At 54.5% G+C, this 24,967-nt stretch overlaps 1 protein-coding gene across 3 annotated transcripts; it reads left to right on the plus strand.

The window, feature by feature from the left end:
* The first annotated feature begins 452 nt into the window (after nt 1–452).
* On the plus strand, nt 453–24,733 carry KANK2 (KN motif and ankyrin repeat domains 2). Of its 3 annotated transcripts, XM_044254175.1 has the most exons (13): nt 453–493; nt 1,714–1,929; nt 2,876–2,990; nt 3,429–4,634; nt 15,298–15,465; nt 15,553–15,655; nt 16,536–16,775; nt 17,243–17,330; nt 17,882–18,101; nt 18,861–19,003; nt 21,608–21,808; nt 21,888–21,977; nt 24,369–24,733. In XM_044254175.1, the coding sequence occupies exons 3-13, from the start codon at nt 2,954–2,956 to the stop codon at nt 24,420–24,422; spliced, it is 2,550 nt and encodes an 849-aa protein (XP_044110110.1). In that variant the 5' UTR covers nt 453–493; nt 1,714–1,929; nt 2,876–2,953; the 3' UTR covers nt 24,423–24,733. The 3 variants fall into 3 exon arrangements, with proteins under 3 accessions (XP_044110110.1, XP_044110111.1, XP_044110109.1); XM_044254176.1 differs by lacking the exon at nt 1,714–1,929 and having other exon boundaries at nt 457–493; XM_044254174.1 differs by lacking the exon at nt 453–493 and having other exon boundaries at nt 1,657–1,929.
* Nucleotides 24,734–24,967: the final 234 nt, after the last annotated feature.

The raw sequence follows: 24,967 nt of genomic DNA on the forward strand, positions 1-24,967 counted from the left end.
AGCTCCACTGCCCACCCCGCGGCAGTCACGCCACCATTCCGTACCAGGCCTGGGCTGGGTCGCTTCCAGCCCTCGGGCGGCGGGTTGGTGGGGGGAGGGGTGACCTCCCGCCGCCGCCACCGCCCGAGCCCTCCCCGAGCTGGGCCTCGGCCAGCCCCGCCCCCTCCCGCCCCCCCGGAGCGCCCAGCTGCAGCGGTGGCGGGGACCGTGCCCCTGGGACTCCGGGAGGAGGGGCGAAAGGACCACACCAGACCCTAACCCCTTGCGCGCGCGCGCACACACACACACCTGCGGTCCAGGTGCGGTCGCCTTCTCCCGGCATCCCCCACCCTCCACGCGGCCGGGACACCGGGCGGCTGGGGGCGGGGCCGGCCCAGAGGGGGCAGGGCGGGGGTGGAGCCACTGCCGAGGGCCGGGCGGCCGGGCGGTGGCGCGCGGAGGACGCACGGGCGGCGGGACGCAGGGACGGCGGCGGCCGGAGCGCGCGAGGCGGGTAGGGCTTGAGTGAGGTTGGGTCGGGGTTCGAGTCCGCTTCGGGGTTCGAGCGTGGTTTCCCCATACCACCACCCCCAATCCCGGGGCGCGGCGACCTCGCCGTTCTCCACGAGCCGCTGCCTCCAACTCCACCGTCTAAGTCCAAACTTTTTGTACTTTGAATGTCTGGTTCCCCGCGTCTCTGTCCCCTCCCCGTCTTTGACTCCGTCCCTGCTTCTCTCCCCCGGCCGCATCCTCCTCCGTCTGTACTTCTTAACCAACCCCTTGCCCGCATCACTGCCCTTCTTCTGCCTCTTTCTCCCATCTCGGTCCTCCTGTCTATCTCTCTATCCCCGCTCTGTTCCCCGTCGCCCTCCTCGGTGGCCGAGCCGAGCCAGGCCCCAGACGGCGGGAAGGCGTCCGGGCGTCCGGCCGGGCTGGGCCTCGGCCTGGCTGCTGGGCCGGCGTGGGGAGCGGCAGCTGTTTGCCATTAGCCCGGGACCCCGCCCCCCCGGCACGGGGCGGGGCCACCCTTGCCCCCATCTTTGGGGCGGGGAGACCCCAGAGGCGTCCGGCTTTAGCTGGGAGGGAGGGCTTCAGGGAGACCCCGCGGGACATTGGGGCCCACCGGGGACCCCGCGCCTCTTTCCGTGTCCCGCCTCCCTTTTTCTCCATCTCTCCTACCCGGTGTTTCCTTTTCTGTACCCTTAGGGTCCCATACAGGGAGAGGGGCTTCAGCTGCCACACTCCCCATCTCCATCTGCTTTCTAGACCAGCCGTCATCCTAGCACATAGAGGGTGGTCAGATGACTGGAGACCCTCAGACCTCAGTCTCGGTGGGAAATGGGCAGAAGGATGTGGAGTTGGGGGTGAGGGTGGTGTGGCCCTGGCAGTGGGGAATCTGCCAAGCTTAGGTTCAAGTTCAGACCCAGCCACTTCCTCCTGTGGTGACCCTGGGCAAGTCACTGGACATTTCTCTGCCTCCGAAACGGGGCAGTAACCGTGGGCCTGATGAGAATGTTGTGATCAAATCAGTGGCTGGGGGATTATTACGGTTATTACTCTCATTCGCCCCGGCGCTTTTCACCTCCGGGGACCACCACGGGCTATTCGAGTTCTTCCTGCCGCCAGTCTCTCTCAGGTCTCCAGAAAATACTTTTGATCACTTCCTGGTGTGTAGGGGGTGAACCTCCAAGCAGGTGAAAACTGAATTTCATACAATTGGTGACGGTGCTTTAGGCGTTTAAAGACAGACGAGGAGAGAGGAGGAGAGAGAAGTGGAGCGAGACCAAGACGGACGTGGAGGGACGCGGAGAGACTCGGAGAGACGCAGAGAGACGTGGAGAGACTAAGCAAGAGGCGAGCAGGGTGTGAAACAAGGACAAGCTTGGCCGCCCCTGGAGCCCCAGCCCGCCTTCATGCCCGGCAGGTGCCCTGCCTGGCCAGTCCTCCCAGGTACCCACTGCCCTGGCACCCATAGAGCAGGAAGGGTCCTCCTTGGTGGGATGGGCTGGGGCCTCTGGAGCAGGGCAGCTAGAGGTCAGACAGCAGAAAGGACTGGCCAAGCTCAGGCTGAGTGTTGGGGACAAAGGGGTCCTGGCTGGCCTCCAGGGCTGAGGAGGGGTTAGTGAGAGGCTCTGATTGTCCCTCCCTTTCGCAGCCTCCAGGCACCCTCTCTTACTTCCTCCCCCCCACCCACCCCCATGACTTCCCTGGCCACCACCCGGCCTTCTATCCCTGCTGCCCTGCTGCGCCCCCGAGCCGGACGCATCCTGGGGGGGCAGGAAGTTCTCGTGTAGCCCGGCAGCGAAACTGTTTATTTTTAGAGAAAATTGTTTCCATAAAGAGGAAAGGCTTTGCTCCTCACTGCCTCCCCCCAACTTTCCCTACCCCCCCACTCTGGCTGGCCTGACCCCGCTCTGCTTTGGGGTCCCCTACCCTGAGCCCCATCTCTCCTTGCGCCCCTGTCTCTCCATGTTCTCAGATCCTTGCAGGAAGACTGTCGCCCACTTAGTGCCCCAGTCCCTTGCCCACCTCTGCCTCCATCTGTCCCTGTAGCCCGCTTCTGGCCTGGGCTGAGAGGAGGGGTGCAGGAAGGGTGGGGCCTGTAGGGCTTGGGGCCCCCCAGCCCAGGGCCTTGTGGAGGCGGGGCTGTGGGAACAGCTGGAGCCTGTCCAGGGGCCGGACAGATGTGCGGGCGGCCCGGAGGTTTGGTTTCTTTGTTCCAGGCCGCAGGGACCCTCCCCCACCAAACCCCTTTCCAGAAGCCCAGCCGGGTGTGTTCCTATGCATTGGGGGGGGGTTGGGGAAGGGGATATTTGTGGGGGAGGGGTGGCCCCATCCCCGCCCCCCTTCGCCTGCAGACTCCCCCTGACTTCAGGCTCATATCTGCTCTCCCCAGGTCCACCTCAGCCCGCGCTGCAGGTGATCTGAGTCGTAGGCCCCAAGTGACTCTTGAGGAACGCCTGCAGAAGAGAGGATGGCCCAAGTCCTACACGTTCCGGCCCCCTTCCCAGGTCAGGAGACTCAGCAAGAAAGGGCCCTGCCTGGGTGCCTGGGGGAAGGATATGGCCCAGTCTCTGGGGGAGGGGGTGAGGGGAGGTGGATATTGAGGGTAGAGCACAGCCCTGCCCTGAGGGCCTGAATGAGGGTTGGCTCTGCCTGGAGGGGCTGATGGGGCCCGACAGTCTTTCAGGGAAAGGGGCGGGTCCGAGTAGAGAGATGGGGGTAGAGATGGGTCCCCATCGGGGGCTGTGGAGGGAGGAGGCACGGGCCTGCCCTGAGGGTTTCCAAGGGGGTGACGGGGCCTTGCGCTGACACTGGAGTCATAGCTGAGCACCCAGTGGGCTCCCCTCCCTTGGGCAAAGAGGCCCGGACCCTCCCCGGGATGTGAGTCTTCGCCCTGAGGAGGGGACAGCCGTGTTCAGAGGCTGTGGACTTTCTTCACGCCCCAGGGACCCCCGGCCCAGCCTCCCCGCCTGCCTTCCCTGCCAGGGAGCCTGACCCACCATACTCCGTGGAGACTCCCTACGGCTACCGCCTGGACCTGGACTTCCTCAAGTACGTGGACGACATCGAGAAAGGCCACACGCTCCGGCGTGTGGCTGTGCAGCGCCGGCCCCGCCTCGGCTCGCTGCCCCGGGGTCCCGGCTCCTGGTGGACATCCACCGAGTCTCTGTGCTCTAATGCTAGCGGGGACAGCCGCCACTCGGCCTATTCCTACTGTGGCCGAGGCTTCTACCCGCAGTATGGCGCCCTGGAGACCCGAGCCGGCTTCAACCCGCGTGTGGAGCGCACGCTGCTGGATGCCCGTCGCCGCCTGGAGGACCAGGCAGCCGCGCCCGCCGGCCTGGGCTCCCTGACCCCCAGCGCAGCAGGCTCCACGAGCTCCTTGGTGGGTGTGGGGCTGCCACCGACGACCCCACGGGGCTCGGGACTGTCCACACCTGTGCCTCCTAGCGCCGGGCACCTGGCCCACGTGCGGGAGCAGATGGCAGGTGCCCTGCGGAAGCTGCGGCAGCTGGAGGAGCAGGTGAAGCTGATCCCTGTGCTCCAGGTGAAGCTCTCTGTGCTGCAGGAAGAGAAACGGCAGCTCACAGTACAGCTCAAGAGCCAGAAGTTCCTGGGCCACCCCACGGGGGCCCGAGCCCGCAGCGAGCTCTGCCTGGACCTCCCAGAGCCCTCCGAGGACCCCGTGACGCTCGAGACCCGGAGCGTGGGCACCTGGGTCCGGGAGCGGGACTTGGGGGTACCTGACGGGGAGGCAGCCCTTGCCGCCAAGGTCGCCGTGCTGGAGACCCAGCTCAAGAAAGCACTCCAAGAGCTGCAGGCAGCTCAGGCTCGGCAGGCTGACCCCCAGGCCCGGCCACCACCAGACAGCCCCATCCGCGTGGACACTGTCCGGGTGATAGAGGGCCCTCGGGAGGTGGAGGTGGTGGCCAGTACGGCCGCTGGGGCCCCTGCACAGCGCGCCCAGAGTCTGGAGCCCTATGGCACAGGGCTGCGGTCCTTGGTGACATCTGGAGGGGTCGAGAGCCCTGCTGTGTTCCGGAGCCATGAGGTGGTAGAGACAGTGTTCCCAGCATCCACTGCGCCCACTGGCAACGTCCACCTGGTGAAGAAGATCAGCATCACGGAACGAAGCTGCGATAGGATGGCAGGTGAGCCATAGTGGACGGGGGGAGGATGGTGGAGAGGTCCTCTTTGTTCCTATGAATGCCATGGTCTAGCCCCAGACGCGGCCTTCCATCACACCAACCCCTCTGGCTCTCAGAGCCTCTCTTTCTTCACCTGCAAAAAAGGGGACAGTTTGCCACTAATTCTGGGCTATAGGGAGGCATGCAGAAAAATCGGTATCTGATTAAGTGTGCATTTTCATGTCTAGTACATTGTACGTATCCAGAAAACAGAAAGTATTTGAGAGAGGGTCCCTAAGACTGTTGGTTTGTTGGGCCAAAAAGCTCACCCAATTTATTCAGTAAATGGCAGAAACCAATTTCAGACTAGTGTAGGCAATGAAAAGGGAAAGTATTACTCATGTAACTTAGAGACAGCTTCAGGTATAGCTGGATCTAGGTGCTTCAATATCATCAAGGATCTTTAACTCTCTTCTCTGCACCTTGGGGTCTTCTTTCTCAGGTGAGTGAAAGTAGCCCCACCACTCCAGGCATCTGTCCTTCCATATCAGTGGAAAGTGAGCCTCTCAGTCAAAATAGTGCCAATAAAAAAATCCCATGGCTGGTGGCAGTCATGTGCCCGTCCCTGAACCAATCACGGTGTCCCTCACTGCCCAACCCCAGATCCTAGGGGTAGAGGCGTTCCACCCAAGTCCTGTGGCCTTGGAGGGAACAAAGGGGTGCCCCCCCTCCCCCCGAGGAAGTGCTGAGTCCTCATGCCAGGAAAGAGGATGTGGGATCTGCAATATGACAGCTGCCCCATTATTGCCACCCTTAGGCTTCTGGGAGAAGCTGTCGGAATGATTCATAATAATGACAGCTGTTCTTTATCAAGTGCTAGCCTGTTGCCAGGTGCTGTGGTAAGGGTTTCATTCGTGGAAGGCTGAAGAGTATGGGGTTTATACTCAAGCCACCTGTGTTCAGATTCTACTTTTTTTTTTTTTTTTAAGATTTTATTTATTTATTTGACAGACAGAGATCACAAGTAGGCAGAGAGAGAGGAGGAAGCAGGCTCCCTGCTGAGCAGAGAGCCCCATGCGGGACTTGATCCCAGGACCCCGAGACCATGACCTGAGCCGAAGGCAGCGGCCCAGCCCACTGAAGCACCCAGGCGCCCCAGATTCTACTTCTTGATGTAGGGACTAGGTGAAGTCCCTAGGTGAGGGACTTCACCTCTCTGGGCCTCAGCTTCCCTGTCTATAAAGTAGTGTAGCGATAGTCCCCACCTCCAGGACTCTTTGGATTACCGGGCACAGTGAACCCTCAGTCCCTGCTCGTTGCTTCTTCTGTTGATAATTTTCGGGCCCATTCTGCTTCAAGCTGGGGAAACTGAGGTTCAGGGAAAAGTTGTACTTGCCCTGGGTCACACAGTCAGGAAGCAGCTGAGCCAGGATCTAGTATATGTGCTGCCGAAGCGAGCACAACTGAGCCAGGATCTAGACTGAGGTCAGCCTGAACCTACAGAGGGCTCGAAGGTACAGCTTAGGTCCTCATCCCAATCTCCAATGTCAGAGCCCCACAGCAGGACCCTGGGGCACAAGCTGGAGGGTGGGGACCCAGCTGTGTTTTCTTGCTTTTCCATGTTGTTCCTGGCCGGCTCCTAACACCACTCCTCTGTTCTGTGTCCATCACAAACACCCGGCCCTTTGACTCTGGCCCCCAGCCAAGGGCCCTGCCCAGCTCAGCCTTGGGATTTCTGAGAGGCAGCCTTCATTCCAGACATGCCGCCTCAGGCAGCCATGGGACTCCCTACCTGCAGGACACCCAGAAATAGTGTCTCTCTGCAGGCTGCTGCCCCCCAAAGTTCTTCCATGTGTGTCACTTAAGTCCTTGCTGCAGCCAGTCCCAGTCTCTGTTTTGCTGGGGACGAACTGGAGTGTGCTGGTTCATTTCAGTGTCATCGCATTCGGCAGACTTCCATCGAACGTTTGCTGTGGGTCACTCTTCTGCTCACTGGGAACGCAGCAGTGAAAAAGACGGAGGCTGTACGGGGCGCCTGGGTGGCTCAGTAGGTTAAGCCTCTGCTTTCAGCTCAGGTCATGATCTCGGGGTCCTGGGATCGAGCCCCGCGTCCGGCTCTCTGCTCGGCAGGGGGCCTGCTTCCCCCCTCGCTCTGCCTGCTTCTCTCCCTACTTGTGATCTCTACCAAATAAATAAATAAAATCTTTAAAAAGAAAAAGAAAAAAGAGGGGTGCCTGGGTGGCTCAGTGGGTTAAGCCGCTGCCTTCGGCTCAGGTCATGATCTCAGGGTCCTGGGATCGAGTCCCGCATCGGGCTCTCTGCTCGGCAGGGAGCCTGCTTCCCTTCCTCTCTCTCTGCCTGCCTCTCTGCCAACTTGTGATCTCTCTCTCTCTCTCTGTCAAATAAATAAATCTTTAAAAAAAAAGAAAAAAGAGGCTGTACGATAAGCAAGAGAAGCCCTGTAATAAATAAGCGAAGAAATATCATTTCAGAGACGATGTGTTTGAAGGCAGATGAAGCAGGCTCACGGGCCAGGCAGCACTGGATGGGGTGGCGGCCTGGGCTCTAGTTCTGATTTCCCTGCTCCCGAGTTCTGTGCCCTTGAGCCAGTTACCTGACCTCCGTGTGCCTCATTTGCAAATCGGGGGTCATGACAACCCAGTGTCACCAGATTAGCTCGAGGTATAAGGCGTGTGTTTCTATCGCGTGCTAGGTGTGGCGTCAGGCTGTCGGCTCTTGGAGCCAAGACGTGAAAGAGAAGAGGCAGGCCGTTGGCACAGAGGTAGGAAGAAGACTGTTCACAGCAGGGGCAAAAGGTCCTGAAGTGAGGAGGGGCTGGAGCACATCAAGGTGTGGAAGCAGGTGGAATGGGGTGAGGCCGGAGAAGCGAGGTCCAGAGGTGGTGGGGATTCAGAGATGAGTCCTGTAGGGCTTGTAGACTGGGGAGAAGCCCTGTGAAAAATGAAATTAGATAGTACAGAACTTGACAAACGTTTGGACTGTGTGTTTAGGTCGGCCAGCTTGATGGGTAGATCTGGGAGTACTCCCTGGAGGAGGTGGCAAGGAGGCCTTCTCTGCCATCTAGAATTCCCTCACTGCCAAGGAAGGGAGGGGAGGATGAGAAGCAGCCCTCCCCCTAGGCTGACAAGGGTGGGTCGGGCTGGGCGGGCAGAGGCCTGGAGGCCTCAGCAAGTCCCATCCCCCCACCTTCCAAGGACATCCCCAGCAGATCACTGGGAGAAGGGGCCACTGGGCATGCCCATCCGTGGGGGCTCGGAGGCTTTGAAATGTACTTTGCTTCCATTTAAAACATATTCCTGTGACAGCAGTTCATATTCTTTGTGGAAAGTTTGGGAAGTGACAGAAAATCTGGAACACAAAGCAAAACCCCCATAAACCCACCACCGCCCAGACACAGCTGTTGTCAGCACTTACTCTTTTCCTTCCGAAATTTTTAATGCAGAAAATAATACATAATATTTCAACAGCAACAGGGAACTGATGGTGATGGAGTGTGTTGTCTTGCGTTCTTTGACTTTGAAAAGCAGTTAGGCAGCCTCCCTAGGGGGCCTGAGCATTCTTAGAGGCTCTTTTCATATTTTAGTTCATTTACCTCCCCCAAGGCACCTGGAGGCCAGGGTGGGCGGTATTTTCATCCCCATTTTAGGGATGAGGAAATGGAGTCCCCGAGTGATTGCCCACTGTTCCTGAAGCCAGGATTCAAACTTCACCTTTGGTTTCTTGGATTTAACATGATCCCAAAGGTATTACTTCTCATTAAAAATTCCTGGGATGCCGCATTTACTGGGCAGCCGCGGAGGTCATTATCATCCGTGTTACGCAGAAACCCCTCACATCTCCTGTTTTCTCTGGGAAGGTTTCTGGAAAAGCTTTTTTTTTTTTTAAGATTTTATTTATTTAATTGTCACAGAAAGAGAGACAGAGAGCACAAGTCGGGGGAGGGAGCATCAGATAGAGGGAGAAGAAGGCTCCCTACTGAGCAAGGAGCCTCATGTGGGACTTGATCCTAGAACCCTGAGATGATGACCTGAGCCCAAGGCAGATGCTAAACCAACTGAGCCACCCACGTGTCCCAAACTTTTTTTTTTTTTTTTTTTTAATTTATTGGGCACCTGTGTGGCTCAGTCGATTAAGCATTGGCCTTCGACTCAAGTCCTGATCCCAGGGTCCTGGAATCAAGCCCCGAATCGGGCTCCTTGCAAAGCAGGGAGCTCACTTCTCCCTCTCCCTCTGCCGCTCCCCCTGCCTGTGCTCTCACTCATTCTCTCTCAAATAAACAAATAAAATCTTTAAAAAAAAAAAAAAAATTGTATTTGTTTATTTGACGGAGAGCACAAGCAGGGAGAGTGCCAGAGGGTGAGGGGGAAGCAGGCTTCCCGCTGAGCAAGGAGCCCCACATGGGGCTCGATCCCATCAGGACCTGAGCCCAAGGCAGACGCTTAACCCACTGAGCCACCCACTGGCCCCTGGAGGACCATTTCTGAGGCCCATGATTAGTGCCAACTTGCTTTGTCCCCCTGTGGCCTCGCTCCCTTCCCACACTGGGTGGTTGAGTGGTTTACATTTTTAAGAATTTCATTCGGCCCAAAGGAGGCCCAAACCGAGCTCATTTAAATTCTCCGGCTCACGGCGACCAGCTCCCTCGGTCTGTGCACACCAGCTCTCTCGTTTTACTTGATTTTTTTTCTACCTTCACCTTCCACCCTCATTGCAGAGGGTCGGTAAATATTTTCAGCTCCGTGGGCTGCCTGATCTTTGTTAGAATGGCTCAATTCTGCTTGCTGCTTTTTTTTTTTTTTTAATTGCCAAGAGCTTATTTTTTGCATATTTCATGTATGCATTTTAATGAGCTTAGTGCTTCAGTTCTGTGTAGCTCGTAAGCCTGAACAATGTATAAAGGAACAGACGTGGCTGTGTGAAATTCGGTTTCATGTAATTTTCACATGTCCCAGAGAGCATTCTTCATTGTTTTTTTCCAACCATCAAAAATGCAGAAATGGTGCCCACGGTCCGTAGTTGGCCAACCCCTGCTCTCTGCCGCTCTCACTCCCCGCACTGCCCCCCCCACAGCCCGTGTACTATCATTCCTTGCAATCCACCTTCCAGAAGCTTATTTAGACATTTCAGTGTCCTTGAAAAATATGCTCTGTGCATGCTTGATTTCCTAAAATGGTATTGTGATTTCCGAAGGAAAAATCTTGCCGTTTCTTATTTTTTTTTTTCTCTCTCTCTCTCTCTTTTTGAACTCTCCACCCTGATGCTTCTACCTCGGGCTTGTTACTTGTTTTTTTAATTTTTTATTTACTTATTTATTTATTTTTAAAGATTTTATTTATTTATTTGACACACAGAGAGAGGTCACAAGTAGGCAAGAGAGGCAGGAGGAAGCAGGCTCCCTGCTGAGCAGAGAGCCCAATGCGGGGCTTGATCCCACAACCCTGAGATCATGACCTGAGCAGAAAGCAGAGAATTTTATCCACTGAGCCCCCCAGGCACCTGGGCTTGTCCCTTGTAACGATCGTGTAGCCTTCTGCCCTAGGTGTATGCTACGCTTTTCTTCTCTGTGCCCCCTCGGTGGGCATCTGGGTGACTTTCAGCTCCTGGCTGCCGTGAGCCGTGACCGCACTATCTGCACGTGTCGCCTCCCCTGGGGTTGCTGAATCACAGGGAATTCACCACTTCACTCCACATTTTGTCTGATCCTTTCTGGGAAAGCTCTCCCTGTCCATACTCCCACCACCCACGCTTGGATCCAAGGTGCCCATTTCCCCCACATACCTACCGGCGCGAAGTTTTCTCTCATGTTTTGCCCATCGACGCTGGCGCAGAGTGGTATCTCCTTGTTTTAATGTGCATTTCTTTGATTATTTTTGGTAAGATTTGGCATCACCATACATGTTTAATAAGATTCCTCTGCGAATCACTTACTTTTAGCCTTTGTCCGTTTTTCCTCGGGCGATTTTGAGAAGTTCTGGCATATTCTAGAATCAAGGTTGGCAACCACAGCCTTTGGGCCAAATCCAGCCCATTGCATGTTTTTATAGGCTCCCAAGCAAAGAAGGGGTTTTATGTTTTTAAATCATTGAACAATAGGAAAGGAAGGACATTTTGTGACATGAGCACAATTATATGGAATTTAAATTTACCATGACTTGGCCACTCCCACTAATTTGCATACCGCCCAGGGCTACTTTTGCAACTGAGACCCTCTGGCTTTCATAATTGAGAATATTTATTGTCTGGTCCCTTACAGTGAAAATTTATTGAGTCTCGTTGTAAAAGATAATCCCTTGGTCATTTTTGGCATTGTGAATATCGTCCTATAGCATGTACTATTCTGTCATTTAATTTTGTCTGTGAGGATTGTTTTTCTGTTTCTGTTTTTGTTTTATCAAGTAGAAATCTTCATGTCGGATACAGTTAAACCCATCGTATTTTTCTTTTCTTCTTTAGTTAATTTTTAAAAATATTTTTAGGTTTCATTGAGATGAGATTGGCATGTAGCATTGTACCCATTCAAGGTACACAAATAATGATTTCATATTTGTATATATTGCAAAGTGATGACCACAGTAAGTTTAGTTAACATCTGTCAGCTCACAGAGTTTCCATGCTGGATAGGACATCCCTAGGATTTATTTATCTCATAACTGGAAATTTCTACCTTTTGGCCCCCTTCTCCCATTTCCTCACCCCCCTTTCTCTGGAAACCACCGTTCTGATCTCTGCATCTAGGAGTTGGTTTTTTCCAACTCTACATGTGAGTGAGATCATCTTTTATTTTTCATCTGTAGTTTGAGGTCGGTTTGTTTTTAGGAAGAGTGAGCAGGGAATAGGGAGATGGATAGAAAGAATTTTAAGTAAGCTCAAGGACCACATGACCCTGAGATCATGACCCCAGCCAAAGTCAAGAGTCAGACACCTCACAGACTGAGCCATGGAGGTGCCCCATCTTTGAGGATTTTTTTTTTTTTTTTTTTTTTTCCAGACAGAGATCATAAGTAGGCAGGGCAGGGAGAGAGAGAGGAGGAAGCAGGCTCCCTGCTGAGCAGAGAGCCCTATCTGGCTGGATACCAGGACCCTGGGATCATGACCTGAGCGGAAGGCAGAAGTTTTAACCCACTGAGCCACCCAGGCACCCCTCTTTGAGGAATTTTTGAAGGAATCTTACCCCTCCTGAGGACCCCAATACTTTGTTACATTTTCATCCGGTAGCTACATTGATCCTTCAGAGTTTTTGCCTTAGGGTGTGAGGTAGGGATCCAGCTTGGTTTTTCCTGGGTCAAATCTGCTGCTTTTTCCCAGCGTCACACCCCAGAGGCCACCTTTCCCACCAATTTATGGAAGCCCCTTTGTCTTAACCCCAGCTCACCTCAGCTGGGGCCTGGATCAGGCCTTCTGGCCTTTGCTCCTTTGGCACATTTCTTCCCTCTGCAGTGCACGCTGTGTGGGCCCTTGTGGCTGTTTGGAATGGCTTACTCTCTCCTCAGTCAGCTTCCCCATCTTTCCCTCTTGGGTAAAGTTGTCTTAGCTGGTCGTGGACTTTAGTTCTTCCGTGGAAATTGTGGTATCGCTTTGCCCCATTCCTTCGTAGAATGACACTAATACCTGTGATCGGTTTTATTATTGTTATTGCTGTTTTAGCATTAAGCATCTGACTTTGAACGCCTCACACTGGAAGGAGCTGTCCAAGCTTCTCCAGTCAAGGGCCTGCTTTTCCCTGGGGGCAGAAGGGCCTATGGTTTGCTCTATTTCTTTTTTTTTTTTTTCTTCCCCCTCCGCTTTTAAAAAATTGTGGTAAAATATGTATAACATTTGGGGCGCCTGGGTGGCTCAGTGGGTTAAGCCGCTGCCTTCGGCTCAGGTCATGATCTCAGGGTCCTGGGATCGAGTCCCGCATCGGGCTCTCTGCTCGGCAGGGAGCCTGCTTCCCTCTCTCTCTCTCTGCCTGCCTCTCCGTCTACTTGTGATTTCTCTCTGTCAAATAAATAAATAAAATCTTTAAAAAAAAAAAAAATATGTATAACATTAAACTGAGCACGTGACCCACTTTCAAATGTCCGGTGGCATCAGTACATTCACGTTGTTGTGCAACTGTCAACCAGCATCCGTCCCCAGAGCTTTTCCATCTTCCCGAACTGAAACTCTGTCCCCATTAAACACTGACTCCCCGCTCCCTCCCCCGGCTCCTGGTGCTCACCATCCACTTCCTGTCTCTGTGACTGTGACTCCTCTAAGGACCTCACATAAGTGGAGTCATAAGTGGAGTCCTGCCTTATTTGTCCTTTTGTGACTGGCTGCTTTCGCCGCGCAGAATGCAGGACCTCGCACGTATTGGAATTAGGAGTCCGGAGTTTGGGGCCAATCACCCAGCCGGGAACTGGCCTGTGTGTCTCCTGGCACAGGCCGCTTGGCCACAGAATCGTTTTGTTGGTTGGTTGGATGTGAATTTATTGACAGAGTTTAAAAAAGAAATCAGGAGAGTCACAAAAAAAACCCCAGGGTGTGTCTGGTTCCCCCCAGGGGCTGGGGCTGCGGTTCTAGAAGCCAGCAGGGCCCACCACGCCCTGGGCTGGGCGCCATCCACCGTCTGTGGCTGTGTCTCATCTGTTCTTCATGCTTTCCTTGTGCCGACTGTTGGCTCTCTCTGCTCTTAACTCCAGTGGTCATGGACTTGAGAAAGTCTTCACTGTGTCAAAAAAAAAAAAAGGTGTAACTTTTGGGGCACCTGGGTGGCTCAGTGGGTTAAAGCCTCTGCTTTCAGCTCAGGTCATGATCCCAGGGTCCTGGGATCGAGCCCCACAATGGGCTCTCTGCTGCGCAGAGAGTCTGCTTCCTCCTCTCTCTGCCTGCCTCTCTGCCTACTTGTGATCTTTGTCTGTTGAATAAAGAAATAAAATCTTAAAAAAAAAAAAAAGTGTAACTTTTAAAGGGAATTTAAAGGAACTCGTTCGCAGAGCCCATGGCCAAGGGTAGAAATGAGATGTCCTGGGGGAAACAGGCACACGGAAGCCACACGTGGCCTGGGGGAACCTGAGGCAGCCCTGAGATGGGGACAGCCACTCATGGTGGTGCCTCTGTTCCTGGCTCCAGGTTGGGGATCCTGTCCCTGCCACCCCCCCACTCCCACATGGGCACTGAGCACCCTTGGGACCTAGTGCCCACAGAGTCACCTTTGTCCTCTGCTCAACCTGAAAAAACCTGGGTGGTTTTTTCAAATTGTGGTAATGTGTATACATCATATAAAACTTACCATCTTAACCATTTTATTTTAATATCTTTATTTTTTTTCAGCAGGCTCCATGCCCATCGTGGGGCTTGAACTCATGACCCTGAGATCAAGCATCACATGCTCCACTGACTGAGCTGGCCAGGTGCCCCGCCCCCATCTCAGCATTTTCAAGTGTCCGGTTCAGTGACACTAAGCACATTCACACTGTTGTGTGACGGTCCCCACCCTCCATTTCCAGAATATTTTCATCTTCCCAGACTGAAAATCCACCTGGGTGGGGTGGTTTTTTTGGTTTGTTTTTTGAGATTTTATTTATTTATTAGAGAGAGAGTGAGTGCGAGCATGCATGCTCCTCAGAGTGAGGTGGGAGGGGCAGAGGGAGAGAGAGAGACTCTGCACTGAGCTCGGATCCCACCCCGAGTCTCAATCCCATGACCCCCGAGATCATGACCTGAGCTGAAACCAAGAGTCAGACACTTAACCAAACGAGCCACCCAGGCGCCCCTACCTGGGTGGGCCTTTAATTTTTATTTTCTGAGGCCCCTGGGTGACTCAGTTGGTTAACTTGTCTGTCTTCGGCTCAGGTCATGATCCCAGAGTCCTGGGATCGAGACCCGCATCTGGCTCCCTGCTCAGCGGGGAATCTTCTTCTCCCTCTGCCCCTGCTCATGCTCTCGCTCACTAACTTTCTCCCAAATAAATAAATAAAATCTTAAAAAGCATTTATTTTCTAATAACCCTTATTGTTTCTTTTTCCTGATTGTTACAGTGTTACCAGCTTCCAAATTCAGAAGGGAGCAGTGATATCTGTAACACAGCGTTGCTTTTGTTGAAATACTAATAAATCTTACGAAAGTAGTGCTTACAGTTCTCTTGAATTAACAAATGATCCTTGAGCACTATTGACGTTACAGACATCGTTCTGAGCCTCCTTACCCCCTGACATTTTGTCTTCAGTCCGCACAACACCACTATGATGGAGAACATGTCATTCTCCTGAGGCACAGAGAGGTTAAGCGCCTTACCTGAGGTCACACAGCTTGTTCATGGGAGAATTGAGTCCCTACCATGACGGGGAGTCTGGCTCTGATCAAAGCTTGTTTCCAAACAGCACTCAGTGTGATGGGGGCAGGGGTGCTGGGCCACAGCCGGGACTGTAGAGTCACAGTGTCTTCCCTGTCCCTGACCAGCCGCCAGTGCAGGCAAGAGACTGCTGTTGGAATCGGATTCTGCTGCTCATTCACTGGGTGACCTCAGGCAACCTTCTGTGCCTCAGTTTCCTTTATCTGTAACAAGAATCTCGTGGGTGGGGAAGACTCACAGAAGCACCCAAGCCTCAGCCCTCCGAGCGCCTGACCTGGGGCATGTGACCCCGAGGAGGCAGCTGTAACTGCGGGGGTTACCGACAGTGAGCACCTCTTCCTGCCCCTGCAGGGCTCCCGCAGGATCCAGCAGAGGCCTCCTCGTCACCCCCAGGGGTGGCAGTGACCCCCCCAGCACAGCCTGAGAAGAGCCCGGGCGGAGTGGGCGCCCGCGAGCCTGCTGACACAGAGCCCACCAGGCCCGCGGCCCCGCGCGGTTCAGAGGCAGCGGGGGGCGCAGGTGAGTGAGGGCGGCCGCAGGGGACTGGCCCAGCGGGTACAGGGCCTGGCTTTGGGAGATTCTTACGGGCCCCCCCATCCTCCCCAGGCGAGCCCCCGGCAGGTGTGCGGTCCATCATGAAGCGCAAAGAGGAACCCGCAGACGCCGCGGCCCACCAGAGGAGCCTGCAGTTTGTGGGGGTCAATGGCGGGTGAGAGGGGCCCCGCCCCCACCCCTCGCTCCCACCCTTTCCTCAGCTTCGGCCCTCCTGTTGGTTCCTTGGTTTTTCATATTCAAGAACGCGCCCCGCTCTAGGCCCTGGACATTGCTTCACTCCTTTAACCAAGGCGCTGTAGACAGTTGGGGACACTGAGGCACACGGGGCTGGATGCCTTACTGGAGCTCACACAGCAACTGGGAGTTGGCCCCCAGCAGCCAGACTCCCAAGCCTGTGCGGTGGCTGCTGCTCCGCACTGGTCCTCCTAAGGTGCCGGGCTCGGCTCCTTCCTTGATGGAGCTCCTGGTCCAGTGGGGCCTCGGGCACTGGTGTGCAGTTCAGCCCCGATGGGGATGGGGACGCTCGGAGGCCCGGGGCTGCTGGGGAAGGGGAGGAGCTAGCCAGCCGAGGGAAGAGTGGGGGCTGGGAGGGCAGTCCCGGTGGAGGGCACAGCACTGTCTGTCGGGGGAGGCAGCGGTGACATCCGTGAGAAGCAAAAGGTGTAGGAAGTGGTAGACAGGGACAGTCTGGGGACCTTGAATGCCAGACCCAAAGCCTAGACCTGGTCCAGAGGCAGCAAGAAGCACAAGAGGGACCCGTCTGCAGTGGGGTGAGGGTCTGGCACAGGGAGACCGGCATAAGGGGTCAAGGAATAGGAGGGGAGAGCAGTACTTCTCCCCTCCCCCCCCAAGCACCGTCGCAGCCCTAGCTAGTGTTTATGGAGTATTTACTGTGCGCCAGGCCCTGTGAGGCTCATGCGGCTGTTACCTATTTAACAGTTGGGGAAATCAAGGTGCAGATAGGTCAAGGGCTCCGAGCCCATGTCCTTGCCCACATGCGGTGTCTCCTCACTCCGCCCGTGCTTCCGTCCCAGATACGAGTCCTCATCCGAGGACTCCAGCACGGCAGAGAACTTCTCAGACAATGAGAGCACAGAGAACGAGGCCCCAGAGCCAGCGGAGAGGGTCCCAAGTGTGGCCGAAGCCCCACAGCTCAGGCCCTCGGGGACGGCAGTGGCCAAGAGCAGCCAGAAGGAGTGCCAGCCATCTCGGGAGAGTCAGCAGTTGCCTGTGGTGGAGGGAGCGGCAGGAGCGAGTGCAGAAGAGGAGATCCGGTCAGTTTTCTGGGTGGGAGGGACTCGGATGGGGTGAGGTGACCTTTGCCTCAGATCTCACCATTCATGCCCTCTGAGGGCATCTCCCATCAGTCATGCACACCTTAGTCTGAATTAGCGAAATAGCACTTTCTCCTTCTGGCCATCAGAAGGTCTGCAGGCTTTGATAAAGGGCCTGATGTGGGTAGTTTGGACTGTTCGAGTTAGAATTGAAGGGGCAGACAAAGTTTGTCCTTAAGCCACTCACTGTCTTTGGGACATATGCCCCCACCTGCCTATCCCATTGGTGTCTTTTCTCTCCCTGGTGAAACATCTGCCCTCGGGCCAAGATTTCTCTATCCATCACTGCCTGCTTGGAATAAATGTTAGCCTGCGTGTCCAGTTTCTCTTAGGATATGTCTGGGGTCAGCTGGGAGGCCAAGGTGAGCACTCCGGAAGTAAACTTCTCTCTTATCTGCCCCTGGCAGGATGGAGCTAAGCCCCGACCTCATCTCCGCCTGCCTAGCCCTGGAAAAGTACCTGGAGAACCCCAATGCCCTCACTGAGCGGGAACTGGTATGACGGGGCCCTGGGCCTGGGGCTCGCTCCTTCCCTTCCATCCACTGCAGCTTCTCAGCCGCAGTATCTCCCTGTGCCGGCCTCATAGGGACTCCAGGATCCAAGCTGAGAGCTCGGGAAGGGGTGGGGGGTTAGTGCTGGAGTCAGGCTCTGGAGAGGGGCCGGGGCGGCAGGAGGAGCCGGAGGATGGTTGCCTGCCAGCAGTCCTGACCTCCGGTTCCTGTTGTTTTGGGGGCTTGAGGGAAGGCGCTGCCACATGTCTCTTTCCGGGGGCCTGTACTTGCCTTTGAAGACCAGGATGGAGATGTTCACGCCTTCCCTGGGGGCACAGCTGGGCCTTTGGTGCCTGGAGTCCCTTTAGAGTCTTTGTCTGGGAGGGGGCTGGGGGTGACTCTGGGGAGGGCAGCCCCCGCTTCTCCTGGAGGCTGTGGCTCAGGGTGGGGGTGTCCACACCCACACTCCCCGCCCGGGGCTTTGTCAGGGGTGGGAGGCAGTGGGGAGCAGCCTGCGGCCGCCCTCATGCCCCTCCCCCCCCCCACTGTGGCCAGAAAGTGGCCTACACCACGGTGCTGCAGGAGTGGCTGCGCCTGGCCTGCCGCAGCGACGCCCACCCCGAGCTCGTGCGGCGCCACCTGGTCACCTTCCGGGCCATGTCGGCGCGCCTGCTGGACTACGTGGTCAACATTGCCGACAGCAACGGCAACACGGCGCTGCACTACTCTGTGTCCCACGCCAACTTCCCCGTGGTGCGGCAGCTGCTGGACAGCGGTGAGTGGGGCGGGGGCGGCAGGACAAGGGGTCCCAGGGGTGGCTGGGCTGGATGCTCCCCCCACCTGCATGGTCTGATGGCGGAGGTCAAGCTGTCCTCTTGAGGAGCACACCGGCCTCCCCGTCTGATGGGGCAGATGCTGCTGTCCCAGTCTGGTGGGGGAGACGCTGTTCTCCCTACCCATAGCCCCCGCAAGCTGAAAAAAGCACACATGGCCTTAGGGACAACATGTACACCTTTCAGGTTCCCTCCTCCCCCCAGGAACCCCTGTGTGATGAAGGTGACACTGCTGGAGCCCTGGTCTGAGAAAAGGGCATAGCCTCCCATCTGGGACTTAAAAGTACACGGTCCTCAAACAGGCAGGGAGAAATCTGCCCTTCCCTGGCCTAACAGGGAAGATACAGCCTCCCAGACTGATGGAGGCCGAGCCCACAATCTGCTGGAGAAAATACAGGCCGTGCTGAAGGAGACTGGCTCTTCCAGACCAGTAGAGGAGAACAACCCCTATGATTAGCCCTAAACCTGGGTACCGATGGCAATGTCTCCGAGCTGATGGACCAGACACAGTCTCCCCCTTAGAAGTCCCTCCTCTAATGGGCAGTGTGGCCAGAGGTGGAGACGCTGGGGCAGAATGGGGCTCTCAACCTGAGAGGAGGGAGGAATCTGGCCGCTGCTGGGGGAGATGCTGCTTGGTTCCCGTGGGCCCCCCCTCAGTTTTGGGGTCTGAGGTCCCGTGTCCTCCTTGTCATCCCCCCCAGGTGTGTGCCAGGTGGACAAGCAGAACCGCGCTGGCTACAGCCCCATCATGCTCACTGCCCTGGCCACCCTGAAGACCCAGGATGACCTTGAGACGGTCCTGCAGCTCTTCCGGCTCGGAAACGTCAATGCCAAAGCCAGCCAGGTACAAGCCCTCCATACTGTGGACCCAGGCAGCCCTTCCTGCTCACTGAGTCCCGGCTGTGCACCAGGCCCACACGTGATCTTATTCCGTGCCCTGGGGGAGAATCCCCGCTCCACAGACAAGGGAGCCAAGGCTCAGAAAGGCACCCATTTTCTTACGGCCAGACTAGAACAGGTGGGACTTGAACTCTGATGGTCTAGCTTTAGAAACCCAGTCTTTTTTTTTTTTTTTTTTTTTTTTTAAGATTTTATTTATTTATCTGACAGACAAAGATCATAAATAGGCAGAGGCAGGCAAGGAGAGAGGAGGAAGCAGGCTCCCCGCTAAGCAGAGAGCGCGATACGGGGCTCGATCCCAAGACCCTGGGACCATCACCTGAATCGAAGGCAGAGGCTTTAACCAACAGAGCCACCCAGGTGCACCCTCATTGCTGGCTTTTCTATTGATTTAGTTCCTTAATTAAAAACAATTTCAGGGGCGCCTGGGTGGCTCAGTGGGTTAAGCCGCTGCCTTCGGCTCAGGTCATGATCTCAGGGTCCTGGGATCGAGTCCCATGTCGGGCTCTCTGCTCAGCAGGGAGCCTGCTTCCCTCTCTCTCTCTCTGCCTGCCTCTCCATCTACTTGTGATTTCTCTCTGTCAAATAAATAAATAAAATCTTTAAAAAGTAAAAAAATAAAAACAATTTCAGGGCGCCTGGGTGGCTCAGTTGGTTGGACGACTGCTTTCGGCTCAGGTCATGATCCTGGAATCCCGGGATCGAGTCCCGCATCGGGCTCCCAGCTCCACGGGGAGTCTGCTTCTCCCTCTGACCTTCTCCTTGCTCATGCCCTCTCTCACTGTCTCTCCCTCAAATAAATAAATAAAATCTTTAAAAAAAAAAAACAATTTCAATAGTTTATTTTAACTGAGGTGAAATATACATAAGATTATCCACTTAGGGCTACCTGGCTCCCTCGGTTGGTAGAACATGTGACTCTTGCTTTTGGGGTCCTAAGTTTGAGCCCCATGTTGGGAGTGGAGTTTACTTAAAAAAACTTTTTTAAGGGGCACCTGGGTGCTTAGCTGGTTAAGTGTCTGCCTTCATCTCAGGTCATGATCCCAGGGTCTTGGGATCGAGTCCCAAGTTGGGCTTCCTGCTCAGCAAGGAGTCTGCTGCTCTCTTTTCCCCTCCCCCGGCTTCTGCTCTTCTTCTCTCTCTTTCTCTAAAATATAAATAAAATCTTAATTTAAAAAAAAATTTTTAAAAAAAGATTTTATTTAGGGATGCCTGGGTGGCTCAGTGGGTTAAAGCCTCTGCCTTCGGCTCAGGCCATGATCCCGGGGTCCTGGGATCAAGTCCCGCATCAGGCTCCTTGCTCGGCAGGGAGCCTGCCTCTCTCTCCGCCTCTGCCTGCCTCTCGGCCTGCTTGTGTGCTTTTTCTCTCTCTTTCTGACAAATAAATAAATAAATAAAATTTAATTTAAAAAAAAAAAGATTTTATTTATTTATTTGACACAGAGAGTGAGATCACAAGTAGGCAGAGAGGCAGGCAGAGAGAGAGGGAAGCAGGCTCCCTGCTGAGCAGAGAGCCCAATGAGGGGCTCGATCCCACGATCCCGAGATCATGACCTGAGCTGAGGGCAGAGGCTTTAACCCACTGAGCCACCCAGGTGCCCAAAATTTTTTTTAAAAACAGGGTGCTGGGTGGCTCAGTCAGTGAAGTGTCCAACTCTAATTTTGGCTCCAGTCCTGATCGAGCCCTGCGTCAGACTTGTTAGACTCGGGGCTGGCCGTGGAGCCTGTTGAAGATTGTCTCTCCCTCTGCAGCCCCCTGCCCTGCACAGGCATGCACTCATTTTTTTCTCTCTCTGAAAATAGTAATAATAATAATTTTTAAAAGATTATCGTTTTTAAAGTATACAATTTAGTGGCATTTAGTACATTAACAATGTTGTTCAACCATCACCTCTGTCAACTTCTAGAACATTCCTATCACCCCAAACAGATACACTGGGCCACTAGCACGGACTTCCCATTCCCCCTTCACCTGCTCCTGGCAGCCACCAGTCTGTTTTCGCTCTCTCTAGATTTGCCAGTTCCGGATAGGATCACGTGGTATGGGTTCTTTTGTGTCGGGCTTTTCTTCCAGCCAGCATAATATTTCCAGGGTCCACCTGTGGTGCCGTGAGCATCAGTCCTTCATTCTCTTCTAAGGCTGAATAATATTCTGTAGTTTGTTTTTCCATTCATCCACTAATGAACGTTGATTTAATTTTTATTGACATTCAAGTGACATACAGAAAACTGTACAAGTCTTAGCTCAATAAATGCGTACATCTGTATTGACCCCTGGGAGCAAGGAAATTGGGGATGGAAGTGGGTAGGCAAGTAGCACCTCCCCAAAGAGGAGACATTTTAAGACCAGACGTGAGGGATGAGAAGGAGACAGCAGGAGGAGGAGTGCAAAGGCCCAGTGGTGGGAGGAATTGTTTGAGATCTAGAAGGAGGCCAACAAGTGGGGATACCATTACCATCACAGTACTTGGGAGCTATAGAAGGTTTCAGAGCAACGGTGTCCTTGGGGCCCCGCATGGTCTATAAACCTGTTCCTTGCCCTGCCTAGGCGGGGCAGACGGCCCTGATGCTGGCGGTCAGCCACGGGCGGGTGGACGTGGTCAGGGCTCTGCTGGCCTGTGAAGCGGACGTCAACGTGCAGGACGATGACGGCTCCACAGCCCTCATGTGCGCCTGTGAGCACGGTCACAAGGAAATCACGGGGCTCCTGCTGGCTATGCCCAGCTGTGACATCGCACTCACTGACCGCGTGAGTTCCCAGCCCGAGGCACTCCGGGGAGGGCGGGAGCACCGCGCAGGGCCTCGTCATAGCAGTGGATGCTTTGCAGGACGGGAGCACGGCTTTGATGGTGGCCTTGGACGCCGGGCAGAGTGAAATCGCGTCTATGCTCTACTCCCGCATGAACATCAAGTGTTCAGTGAGTGTCAACACGGGCAGGGCAGTGGGGAGTGGGGGGCACTCTGGGCGGGGGCGGACGGTTAGGAAGGGCTGGTGCCGTTTAGGGCCCATGTTTATTGAACCTTCCTCGTGCCCCCGTGAGGAAATGAGGCATGGAGAGCTGAGAGTATGTAGCAGTATTTGAACCTGGACCTGTCTGGTTCCATTTGAGACCTGTCCACTCACTTGAGAAATATTTACAGAGCACCCACTGCATGATAGACCCTGGTAGCCACAGCCCTGAACTAAACAGGAAACTATTTTGGCCCCCCACAGAGCAGGTATCAAACACCAACAGAGCAGGTATCCTAGCAAGATACAAAATACACAGATTAAAAAAAAAAAAAAATATATATATATATATATATATACACACACACATGTATATATGCGTATGTGTGTGTGTATATATATATATATATTTACAGATCAGTATATCACACCAGGTGACAGTTACTGCTGGGAAAAAATATGAAATAGGACAGGAGGGGACATTGAGAGATGGGGGCTACTGAGGACATGGGGGAGTGAGTTGTGTGGCTGTCCAGGCAGAAGGAGCAGCCAGTGCAAAGGTCCTGAGGCAGGAGCATGCTTGAGGTGTTTGAGGAGCATCAAATACAGTGGGTGGAGATGAGAGCAAGGAGGTGACACATGACTACAGGCCCTTGTGGGCTGCAGTGAGGACTTTGGCTTTTCCTCGAAGCAGTGTATTCAAGGCCTTGGGATGTCTTACTGTAAAGAAACCTAACTCATGTCTAACTTGGCATTTCTCTTATTTGAGCACAGAAATCAGGGTTTTTGACAAATGATGCCTGTTAGGAGCGCCTGAGTGGCGCAGTTGGTTAGGCGTCTGCCTTCGACTCTCAGGATCCTGGGATCCTGTCCTGTGTCAGGCTTCTTGTTTGGCGGGAAACCTGCTTCTCCCTCTGCCTATAACTCCCCCCGCTTGTGCACTCGCTCTCTGACAAATAAATAAAATCTTAATCTTTAAAAAAAAAAAAAATGATGTCTGTTAGCAGAACATTTTTGGAAACCTAACAGGAGGATAATTTTGGTCCTTGCTGTATCATAAGTGCCTAATGGAGGAGAGAGCCATTCCAGTCTGAAGGGGGAGACAGACAGGGGCACTCCTCACCGGTCTCTTAAGCAGTACCCTTGTCTGATCTTATCTGATGGAGGAGACAAGCTCTTCTAGTCTGATGGACGGCATTCTAGGTGCCTCTCAGCCATGAGGTCTTGAACCATACATGAGAGCCCGATTCAGCTGCTTAAAGTACAGTTACCCTTTCCAGTTTTCAGGTGGGGAAGCAGAGGCTTAGAATGATCACGTCCCTCGCCCCGAGTCGCAGATAGGAGGGGGTGACGGCCCTGAGGGCCATCTGTCTCCAGACCTTGGGCAGGAAACTCCCTGTTCCTTCCTCCTCACTCCTTGCATTCGCCCTGGCCTCCCTGTGGCACATCTAAGCTGCGGCTCGAAGGTGACATGGTGGGTATTGATTATGGTGACCCCCCAGACAGTCCAGGAGAGTGAGGGTCCCTGAGACAAGCCTTCCATCATCCACATGACTTCCAGGTTCTTACTGAGGCTCTAGGTCTCCTCAGCTTCATTCCCCAGGGTGTTGGGACACCTGGGGCTCAGTTGCAGTGCTGAGGGCATCACCTGGGATGCAGCTTAGCCTCAGTTTCTTCAACTGGAAGACGGGGGTGATAGGACCAAGTGTGGAGCTGTTGTCTGATGTGTGGTCCCGCTCCCAGGGGCTCCTGAGGGACAGACCCCAGTCCTCCATCACTGTCCACCTAGATCACTGCTGTTGCCTCCACGCAGGCTGCCTGGCTTCCACCCTCACTGCTGCCTTCAGTCTGTACTCCCCCCAGCAAGCAGGGGTCACTGTGAACACCCGAGTTAGGGTACAGCCCTCCTCAGCTCGCAGCCCTGTGTGGCTGTCACCCTACTTGGAGAAAAAGCCAGTCATCCCCAGAGCCCACCCAAGCCCTGTACAAACACCCTCACCTCCTCCTCTACTCTCTTCCTCTGCCCCTTGTTCAATCTGCTCAGCCTCTCCGCTGCTGCTGCCTCAGGGCCTTTGCACTTGCTGTTTTCTATGCTGGAAAGTCCCACCTCACTCAGCTCAGAAGGCCCCCTGCCTGGACTACCGCTCTCCATTCTCACTCCCCCCCCCCCCCCGTCCTTTATCTGTAATGAAAATCCTCCTCAGCCTCCATGCCATGCCCTTCTCTCAACATCCCCTCCTTAAGGCAGAGGGACAAAGTTCTCCTCTTCACTCACCTCAGCCCCAGGGCCAGCCAACCTAGCTGGCACCTTGCAGGCCCTGGGAATGATGTCAAACAAGAATTCTGCTTCTTGTTTCAGATTGCCCCGATGTCTGATGACGAAAGTCCTGCGTCATCCTCAGCCGAAGAGTAACCAGGAGGGAGGCCAGAGGCAGCGGCGCCGCTCAGGGCCAGCCAGGCCCAGAGCCAGCCGTCCCTCGTCCTTCGTCCCTTGTCTCCTTCCTCGCCAGCCCTCATGGAGACCTACCAAGGCCCACATCTCAAAGGCAAGTGGGTTCTTCTTCTGCTTCCCAAGAGCCCTCGACAGCAGCAAGACTGCAGCCCAAAGCGGGTTTTTCCTGGTATGCCAGTTCAAAGCCGCCGCAGCGCAGACTAAAGCTAAATTCTTCCATAAATTGGCGCCAGCGGCTGATGCCGAGGCGTGGGTTTATGAAGAACAGGGAGAACAATCAACTGGCAATTGTGGACGGAGCAGGGTGAAAGGGAAAATCCTGTATTTTTGAGTCATTATCAGGGGAGGGGAGGAAATCATATTCCTTGTTGCCAAATTTGAAAGTCACTGGAATCGCATATTTTCATTTTAATCCTGAATGTTGCTATGCACGGGTCACGTCTGGAGTGCCTTAACGCACCCCCTCCCCCGTCCCACCCCACATTTAATTGTCTGCCGTATAATAG

Source organism: Neovison vison, chromosome 6 (genome assembly GCF_020171115.1).
Source record: "Neovison vison isolate M4711 chromosome 6, ASM_NN_V1, whole genome shotgun sequence".
Lineage (NCBI taxonomy): Eukaryota > Metazoa > Chordata > Mammalia > Carnivora > Mustelidae > Neogale > Neogale vison.

Excerpts from the sequence above, each read along its gene's own strand:
- KANK2 (XM_044254175.1), top strand. The coding sequence starts at position 2,954 with ATGGCCCAAGTCCTACACGTTCCGGCCCCCTTCCCAG. Across the intron at positions 2,991-3,428 it reads CGTTCCGGCCCCCTTCCCAG|GGACCCCCGGCCCAGCCTCC; the intron begins GTCAGGAGACTC and ends TTCACGCCCCAG. Across the intron at positions 21,978-24,368 it reads GCATGAACATCAAGTGTTCA|ATTGCCCCGATGTCTGATGA; the intron begins GTGAGTGTCAAC and ends TTCTTGTTTCAG.